This window comes from Chinchilla lanigera, unplaced genomic scaffold (genome assembly GCF_000276665.1).
Source record: "Chinchilla lanigera isolate Chin_1 unplaced genomic scaffold, ChiLan1.0 scaffold00178, whole genome shotgun sequence".
Classification (NCBI taxonomy): domain Eukaryota; kingdom Metazoa; phylum Chordata; class Mammalia; order Rodentia; family Chinchillidae; genus Chinchilla; species Chinchilla lanigera.
The window spans coordinates 557,886-567,663 of record NW_004955579.1 but is presented as its reverse complement, the minus strand read 5'-3'; the positions used below and the strand labels follow the sequence as shown (position 1 = coordinate 567,663).

The 9,778-nt window shown below is 52.7% G+C and overlaps 1 protein-coding gene across 1 annotated transcript in view; it reads left to right on the top strand.

Moving 5' to 3' along the window:
- Ptprn2 (protein tyrosine phosphatase, receptor type, N polypeptide 2) overlaps window positions 1-9,778 on the top strand; it is a 496,397-nt gene that overhangs the window by 295,174 nt on the left and 191,445 nt on the right. The window contains exon 13 of the mRNA XM_005414104.1: window positions 4,274-4,338. Coding sequence (XP_005414161.1) covers window positions 4,274-4,338 — 65 coding nt within the window. The remainder of the gene's footprint in view (window positions 1-4,273; window positions 4,339-9,778) is intronic.

The following is a 9,778-nucleotide window of genomic DNA, read 5'->3' as shown; positions in this document are numbered from 1 at the left end:
GTAGATGGGTGGGTGGATGGATGGATGGATAGGTGAATGGACTTCTCTGCTCACTGAGGAGAGCATCATGCACTGAAGCTCCTGACATCTGCAGTACAACAGAGAGACACTGAGTTCTGTACCTTCCACTGCCCTCAGAACCCAGTCCCCAACTGCTTTGAATCTCATGGAATTTGGTACTTGACACATTTCGATGCAAAAATTTTGTCCTGGTACCCACAGCTGGTTTGGTACTGGAACATGAACATGTTGTCAGTAGCCTGGTGACATGAACGGCTTGGGTGGTCCTTGTTGTGTTAGGTGCCTGTCGCATTTCCTGGGACCAGTAACAGTGAGTGCAGGGCCCACTGTGATACATGCTGTAACGGTCCTGTTTTATCATGGTCGCTGTTGCTCACCTCTTACCGTGCCCGTCTGTAATGACACCTCACTACCAGTGCATGTGTAGGGGGAAGGCAGAGTGTGTGGTGCCCAGGGCTGTGGGTGGCTTCTGGTGTCCACTTGGGCCTGAGTCTGCACCCTCCATGCGGGGGTCAGCTGTACCCCAGGAGGCTCACAGACCTACATGTGAAGCTCTCAGAAACCACCTCGCGCCTCGCAGCCACACTGCGCTCTAAGTGCCAGGTTCTGAAGTGAGTTTAAGATTCAACCCCAGCCACCAAAGTGAGAAATGTGGGCAGATCCAGGGGAAATGTGGCCATCACCAGATGCTGTTCTGTCCCTGGTCCTCGAGAGGAAGGTGTGAGGAAGGGGCTGCAGGGGGGGTACCCAAGGGCACTGAGGAAATGGGAGCCCCGTTGGTCCCTCCTGCAGGGAGGTGTGGCTGCTTACCCAAGCCCTGGGGACAGAGCCCTCCTGGCCACTGCTCTGTGACCACCTGGGGTCCCATGTAGAAAAGGAGGAGCAAGACCAGGCGTGCTGGTGCTCGCCTGTAATCCCAGCGCTTGGGAGGCTGAGGCAGGAGGATTGCCACAAGTTCAAAGCCAGCCTGCACTGCATAGTGAAACCCTGTCTCAAAAAAGAAAAAAGAAAGAAAAGGAAGAGCAGAGAGTGACCTGGGCCCCAGGCACTGAATCAGCCACAGCCTTGGACCAGCTCCCCTTAGCCAGGCTGCCTGTCCAGGCCATGAGCGGCCTCCAAATACCAGGAGAAATGGAGATTGGCCGAGCTGGCCACTGTCTGTGAGGCCAAGCTGAGGTGGGGGCTGATGGGTCCTTCGGGGCCCCCAAATCATCCAGGTAATGACTGACACTGTCCAGAATCAGGGTGTGGGGATGCGTGGGTGCGTGGCACGACCAGCTGTTCAGGGGTGGCTGGTGACGCCAGCCGAGGGCCCCCTCTGCACACTGCAGCTCTAAGGAGCAAAGCCATTAAGTTGCTCCATTGTCATTTAGATCACAGAGGAGACCTCTGCACACTCCTTCAGGTTAGAATAGTAGGGACAGAGAGGGGAGGCAAAACCATTCCGCTGAGCTACGTGCTTAATTATATGGAATGCTGCATAAATTGTCAAGTGCCAAGAATTATTCTGATAAATTAAAATACTAATTAAATAGGCTATTGCAGAATTGTGAGAACATCACAGGGCTCCGCTTCTTCAGGTAATTTGCATATCCTTCATCTAGGGAATTTAATTTTAAAGACTTCCTTTTTGTGTTTAGAAGGCCTTTTTGTCTCCGGGAAGGCAACAATGGACTGCCCACATTGCTCTCTGCCTTCCTGGGACCAGTGTCCAGTTGTCCCATCCAGGCTGCAGGCCTCCGCTCATACTCCAGCCTAACGTCCAGAACCTGGCTAAAAAAATAGCTTGGAGCTGAAACTTGAACATTAACTGGACAGGACTTTTCTTTTTCTACCCCTCGGTGGGCATCAGCGCTGTGGTGTCGTCATGGGTTGACAAAGAGGAGCGAAGGGGCTGGGCACTTCCTGGCCAGCCTGGGCTGTGCACGGGGGCACCTCACCAGGGACAGCCCTGTCTCTGGGCTCTGAAGGTTGCCGTGAGGACAGGTGCCCGCCGCCGGTCACACCAGGACACAGGCTTTGTGGTAGCTTGGGATAGTGTGTGTTGACTGAGTGAAGCTCCTCAGACTCACCACAAATCACTCTTGCAACACATCAGGACAGTTTGGGAATAAGCAAGCATATGGCTTGTGTCTAATTGTCCCCCAAAAGCCTCATGCAGTCTTAGGCTTTTTCAGAGGTGGCTGGATCTACAGTGTGTGACACTGGGATGAAGGGTGTATGATTAGCAAATCAGTGCACTGATTCTTTGACATAGTTCTGGCTAGGATTAAAGGTGTGAGTGCTACACCTGCATCGCGGTGAGTAGCCTGCATACAACATAAGGGGCAGAAAGTCTTGTCTCTTTCCCTGGTTGCTTTTGCTATCTTGTGGGTACCATGAACTATTCTCTGTGAAGCCACCCTGCCTTGGAGCCAGCCGATTATGGACTGAAACCTCTATAAACTGTGAGCTAATTACACCTTTCCCCCTTTAACTTTGGTTGTTGGGTGTTTTGTCTCAGCAACCAGAGAAAAGTACCGAGGACAGCAGGTGAACGAGCTCCTAGCATGCTCATATTCAGAGCTCTCTCACTGCTCCAGAGCACCCTGCCATACTTTTCCCACAAGAGCCCCCAGGAGCATGGTGGTTACAAAGCAGCACTCCTCACGGTCCTTGTCCCCGCTCTGCAAGAGCAGCTTCCAACCAGCTGTGTCCAGCAGCCAGTGTGCCTTCCAGATGTGGCCAGGCTCTGTGGCCTTGTTGGGAGATGCTGTCTCCTTCTGGGAATAGTTTTACAGGAACACAAGACGGCCCTCCAGGGTGTGCCACACTGTCCAGCGTGTGCCTCGGGCCTTCTGCAGGGCAGGGTGGAAGAGCCAGGGAGCAGGGCTGCCCCGCCTGAGACACTCACTGTTGGACCCTTTCTAGGAAAAGCTTGTTAACCCCTGGGTTGGGCTATTCTACTTGGTTATCGATTGGAAGGTTTTTTCTCATTCCTGACCCTGAAATCTCACTGCTGTATTGCAAAGACTGCCACCGTTTTAATTCCATTTTTATGCTCTTCTGTTCCCCAACCTGCTCGAAACAGTTCGCTATTGTCCCAGCCCCAAATAGCTTGCCATTCAGTGAAATGTTTCCTTTGTTTACAAGAGACCACTAAAAGGATTGCTTTATGTTCTGTGTCTTTAAAAATACTCTCTTTGCTATTCACGGTTTGCACCTGGACGGGTCTCCCTGCCCGCCCTTGAGGCTCTGCAGCCCTTTGTTGCAACCTACACTGCTTTAGGTCGCCTCACTCTCAGTACAGCCACACTTACCTCTGTGTGAAAAATAATGCCCTTTGGTCAAAGGGAAAACTTCTGGAAGACACTGGAAGGCCCGGAAGGCAGGGATGCCAGGCTGGGACAGGGTCTCATTCGTATCCCTCTGAAAGATATTTCATTACCCAAGGTTAATGTAGGTACATGACAATAAGGGAGGATGTGATTGCTGTTTTCTTGCTTTCTCCTTCCATATTAATCACAATTGCAGTGCACTCTTCATTCATGCGGTTTGCAATAAAATTCTATTTTTTCTGGCTTTCACTTCCAAAGTGGTTTTATCCAAAAGGGGCTTTATCCAAAATGATATTCCTACAGAACCGTAAGCTAGGGTCAATTGCCTGGTGACACACTTCCTGTCTGTGAAGTCGGGCAGATGGGTTCGCCGCCTCCGCGCAGGACCTGCCTTGTCATTGACACCACTGATTGTTTCCAAGACGCACTTGCACAGGTGTGACATTGAGTAGGATTCATTTGCTGGGAGTCTTCCTCATTCAAAGTCAGCAGCAAACTGGAGTGCAGCTTTCACCGGAGCTAAATCCTGGCTGCTTCTTGAAGGGGCGGGAGTAAGGGGAATCAAAACTGCAGCACTAATAGCAAAAATCCAGCTCTGCCTCAGGGGCGTCTTTCATCAACATGTGATGTTAATTAATCAAACGCTGTTTCCCAGCGACTGGATAATGGCTGTTATTACATCATTCTAAAGTGAGACTTTACAGTTTGGAAAGCATGTTCACCTACGCTTCCTCACTAGGCCTGGTGTGGCCTCTTCTTGTGGCTGAGGCTGACGGCACGCGGTGGCCCAAGGCAGGACCCGTGCTAAGCAGGACACCAGGCTGTTGGCACCACGGTGGCCCCGCTGCAGCAGCCACGCGGGCACATGTCCAGTTATGTCAGGAGACCTGCCCCCTCCCCACAATGACCCTCTGCTTCTTCATTTTTCCCAACAGCTGACCACAAGAGCCAGCTGGAGGAGCTATCTGGACTGAGGATCCTCCAGAGCGGGACCGGGCCGGTGAGTAGCGTGAGGGAGGCCTCACGTATGCGTCCTTGGAGGCGTCCTATTCTGATGGTGTCTCGGGGTTAGGGGGCGCGTGGGCTGACTGCGCGGACACAGTGCTGATGCTCCTTCGCAGGAGCAGACGTCGGTGTGGTGGGTCCTCCTGTTGTTGAAGATTTTGGCTAAAGGTGCTGCAGATTTAACATTTTGGGTGGCCTTTGAGATCCAAATCTGTGTCTCTCCTTGAAAGATCAGTTGCAAAGAAGCAAAGCAGAGAAACTTTCAGAAAACACACCCTTGCTTATCCAGCTGTTTGGGGGGTGTGGAGTTGATGGGAGTGGTCTGGGGAAACACTTCCTTCCTCCCAGGTGTTGGGGGGGGCAAAGGCGTAAAAGAGAGAGTGCCCCCACACTGTGTGTGACAGTCCCCAGCCCTGACACACCCATTTGTGGCTGTGTGGGTTCCTGACCACACACTCTACCACCATCCAGGCCACCAGTGGGCGGTGGCAGCTACCCCGAGACCAGTGACCACACTCCCAGCTGTGTGACGCTCAGATGACCAGTCCACAGCGTTGAGGCTGACTTCTCTCAGAACAAGCATGTGGCCATGCATAAGTCTGCGTGGACCAAACCAGTCTCGCTCTCTGTTTGAAATTTCATTGCACTGGCCACTCAAGATAATTAGCTATTGAGGAAGGCTTATTATGTGGGCACTTCTCTGTGTGGCAGAAATGTCCTTGCTGAGCCACTTAAAGATGAGCCGCTGCTTTGGGGCTGTCTCCTCTTTCCCAGTGCTGATCTCGAGATCTTGAAAGGAGAACTTGCCAAATTGGTCACTGTACTCAAACGAGCATGTGTGTTGTGTACGCGTATTAAGCCCAGCGGCCGGAGAGGATGCGTGCTGAGACTGACCAGCAGGGTGGACACACCACCAGTGACTGGTGGGAATTTGCAGGCCCCCGAGGGCCTCACAGATACCAGAATCTTGGTACTTCCTTGAGCCACATCACCCCAGCCCGGTTAATGGAACGTTTGATACCTGCGCATCCTGCCATCCCCGGTAGTGTGCTGCGTCTTCAGCACTAGCACAGGGTGAGAGAGGGACTAAGCGTCTCGGGGCCAGGAGTGCCGTCCTTATCTGCAGGGGTGTGGTGACGGGTGGCAGAGAGGGCCACCTCGGCTGGGGTTGGTCCTCAGGGGAAGGGCTGGGTTCTGCTGTCAGTCTCAGCGTGGACAAGATGCGCCCTACTTCCCCATTTGCTTACCGGCCCGGCAGGGCAGCCTCCAGGTTCCAGAGCTGCATGCCCCAAGATTGGGAGCAAACCCAGGTGGACACGGGCCAGTCCTCTCGTTGTAACCCCATTGGGGAAAGGCTGGAAGCCGTGGGAGCACCAGGCCCGCTTGGGAAGTGTGTTCTCTAGGAGGAAAGCGGGTTTGTGACTTCTTTGTAATCGTGGTACCTTCCGCAGGGAGGTGTGGGCCCGCCCAGTTTCTGCATGTTTTGCATTTTCTCTCCATGCCTCAGCATCCACCTCCGTATTAACTTTCCACCTTGAAGTTTCTGCACAACCCTGGCTTGAGCCACAGGTCTGGCTCAGCCTCCTCTGCCCTCTGCAGCAGGCGGGTGGCTTGGTCCCAGTCCCTGTTCTCAAGTGAAGCAGCTTTTAAAGTCCTAGGCTTAATGTGGGGTCTCAGTGCCACCTCCCCTCACCCCCAGCCCCACGGCCATATGTGCCATCTGCGTGTGCATGTGGTAACCCAAGCCCCCGGTCCTCACCCTTCTGAGAACTGCTATACTCTTGGCCCCCAGTCCTGACTAGCATTGACCTCCCCTGATTTGGGCGTCTGGAGATCCCCTCCTTCCTTCCAGCTGGGCCCTGTGCTCTTCAAGCTGTGCTGTGTTTCACATTTTATGCCTCCATGCAGTTTGGGAGAGGGTCCATTCCCATCAGTTTACTGCACCATTCGTTCGTTCTCTCACTCATTCAGGACTTGCTGTTGGCCTCCCATGTGGCAGGTAGTGGTGAAATACTAAAGCCACAGCCGTGAGCAAAGCAGACTCCTGCGCTCAGGGAGTGCCCAGCCCTGTGAACCTGACACCCTGCGGGTTCCTGCCATGGATGGACTTTCTCTCTGGTCTTTTGAGGCCGACGTCCCTCAAGTCTCATTTTCTGTTTCGCAACCCTGACCACACCCATGTCTCTGTAGTCTGTGCCGATCTCTTGTTCCGATCACTAACTCTTCTCATTGGTCAGTGAGCACTGAGGCAACTCGGGGCCCTCGGGAACTACTGCACTTTATTGCAGATATGCGTCTCTGTCCACCCCTCCTGGACTTCTGGGTGTCAGGGAGCGCTTACTGAGGTTAGTGTCACCTCAGTGCCACGCTGCGCAGTTCACCTGATGTTCCTCACCCCGGTTCTCAGAGGAACCCTCAACACAGATGACAAGTCCCTCTCTCCGTGCGTCTGCTTTGTTACTCTTCTCTTGCCACATGCCAGAGACTCAGCCCGGCGCCGGTGCTCCTGTGTACACACATGCATACACGTGTGCACACAAAGCCACGTCGTCAGCATAGCCTGTGACCTTGGTGGCATTTCATGGCAGGAAAAGCCTGTTTGCTACCTCCGCCAGCTGCAAGGACACACCCCTCACCTCTTCCTCAGTAGCAGTGAGCAGGGGCACCAGCCGGCCACTCTGGCACCACCCCTCTTGTCATGGTTGGACGCTTTCCTCGCTGAGTTATTGCTGTCAGCAGACAAGGACACGGTCGTGTTCCCCTCTTAGGAAAATTGCCTACGCCTCCCTTGACGCCAGGCTGTCGGCAGAAACCCCTTCTCAGCCTCCTTCTTCCATTCAGAGTGACGCTTATCCAGAACGAGTCTGCATCCCCAAAGTCCGTCCTTCCCCATGTGTTCCAGTCAGGATCCACGACAATGTCACTGTCCACTGCCAGGGTCACCTGGCCTCAGAGCTGGAAAACTGGTCTTCACCTCTCATAGTCTCAGCAGCGGCTTCTCTTGCCCACCTTGAAACACCAGTTGCATGAATGTGTCATGGCAGACCTCTCACAGCCTGCTCCTCCTCTGCCCTACCGCCACCCGTCTGCAAATCTAAAGCACCGTCCCTTCCCCACGCCTCTGTAGCTCTCTCCCCCAGCACCTCATCCAGGCCATGGACTGTTACACTGTCTATCTTATGATGTCCCCCAGCATACATCTCTGGTGTTAAGCCACACATGTGCCCAGTCACCAGCACCCTAGACTTCACCTGGATGTCTGTGCAGGTGCCTCACACATGACCATCTCCTAGCCATCTCCACTTAGATGTCTATGCAGGTGTCTCACACCTAACTACCTCCTAGCCTTCCCCACCGGGACATCGTGCAGGTGTCTCACACCTGACCATCTCTGAGCTCCCTCCACTTGGACATGTAGGGGTGGCTCACACTAACTTGGGCAAAGCAAGACTTGACTCCTGCTTCTGGCCCATGGTGTTCTCCTCTCATCAGAAATAGTTATGAAGCTCTGGAGGGACCTGGGTGAGCTGATCCATGGAAGTGTGAATCACTGCTTAGATTATCTGTGAGGCAGACTGTAGACTCGAAGGAGTATACCCCTGCCCACTCCAGATGTCCACCTTCTCCTGAGTGGTGTTCCATGGACCAGTGGTTCCCAGTTACTGGTGGCAGCAGGGGCAGGGGCAGGGGCAAGGGCAGGGGCAGGGGCAGGGGCAGGGGCAGGGCCAGCTCACAGGCATCACAGTGCTGACTGCCGCATCTTGGTGTTGCAGTTGATCCTACACTCCATTTCCAAATGACTGGTGGACTTCCTGTCCCTAGGGGAAGAAAGGAACCCAACCCTAGATCATTCTTGTCACCCTCCGATTGAGATCTGGAGAGCAGATGCTCATGCATCCCACCCTCTGTCCTCACTGCAGTCCCAGGTATGTCCTTAGTCCTCCAGGTTTTGAGACCAACTCTTTGGCCCTCCTGTCCCTTTCTAGTGGCAATTTTTCCACTCTGAAAGACAGTATTTCTCACACCTTTGAAGTTGTGCGATGTGTTCTCAGTGGGATCTCAGGCCTGAATCCCTACACATTCTCTTTAATTTCCACCCCTCCCATACCCAGTCTGGAAGCTGTTCTTGACCTAAGGAAGGGAAGTTTATGTATTTGGAGTAAATTTGAAGTAGCAAAAACAGGAGAGAAGAGTACAGTTGAGAAATTTTCTAGAAGCTGGTGATATCTTTTCCTAATTTTAATTTCCTCATTCACTAAGCCCGATCTTGATGATTCTGATTTTTTAAATGTATTTAAAATTCTTCTAATTCCTGACTCTGGAATGTAAAGTGGAGTTTGATTACTAGAAATCTAACAGCATTTACAGAATCTCCTCCCAGCACTGTGACTCACACATGTGATGACAGATAGCAGCATTAAAACTCTTTAAGCCAAGTGGAAATCTCTGAAAACAAAATTTAAAGGAAACAAAACAGATTATGGTGCACACACACATCCGAATAGATGGGTGGTATTTTGCTGTGTTTCAGAATCTAATCTGGTATCTTGAAAAATCTTCATATTTTATCCAAATTAATAGTCATGTCTCTTCCACGGGAAATTATTATTATCCCAAAGGAAAGCTCAAAAACTGGGGAGAAAACCCATCTCAGGGAAGTTTGCAGGAAGCATGTGGGGCCCAGCTCCCAGGAGTGTGGCCAGAACAAACAGCTGCGTCCCCTCTCCCAGCAGTGAAGCGCAGGGAGCTGCTGGGCTTCCCTCCTGGCCTCCAAGTCAGAGATGAGAGCACTCAGCCTTCCTGGGAGCACTCCAGGGAGACCAGCCCCAGATCCCTGTCCTGAGCAGACCAGCACGGGGAGCTCTCCCGCAGGTAGCAGGCGTGGTTTCTAAGTGCTTCTCCGGAACCCCAGGACCTTGGAGAGTTCCTCCTGGTGGACACTGTGGGTGCATGAGCCCAGCATCTCACCATCCTCACCTCCAGCTCTATCAGCTCTGTGCCTTTGCTGCCTCTGCTCCTTCCTGGCTCCAGATACAATTTTGTTGAAAGAAAAAGAGGATGTTCATGTCCAGAGCCCTTATCAGCCCATGAGCCTGTGACCAGGATCCTGTCTGGAGAGCTCGTATGGACTCCCCAAGCATGGGGCACGCTAGCTGGAGGAGGGTGTGGGTACCTGGTGGTCTCTGTGGGCATAGCTGGGGTGAGACTGTGCAATAGAGGTGCAGGAAAACAGCTTTATTCTCTTTCCCTAAACACCACCTAGTCCCTTCCCAGCTGATGAAGGAGATACTGCTACTTTAAATAGCTTTCTCAAAATTCTGCTCTGGTTACTCAGGAATTGCTGGGAGGAACTTGGATACTGAATGCAGATTTAGGCCAAATAAATGGACAGGGGAATGATGGTCCAACAGGCCAGGCGCCTGTGTCAGAGGAAC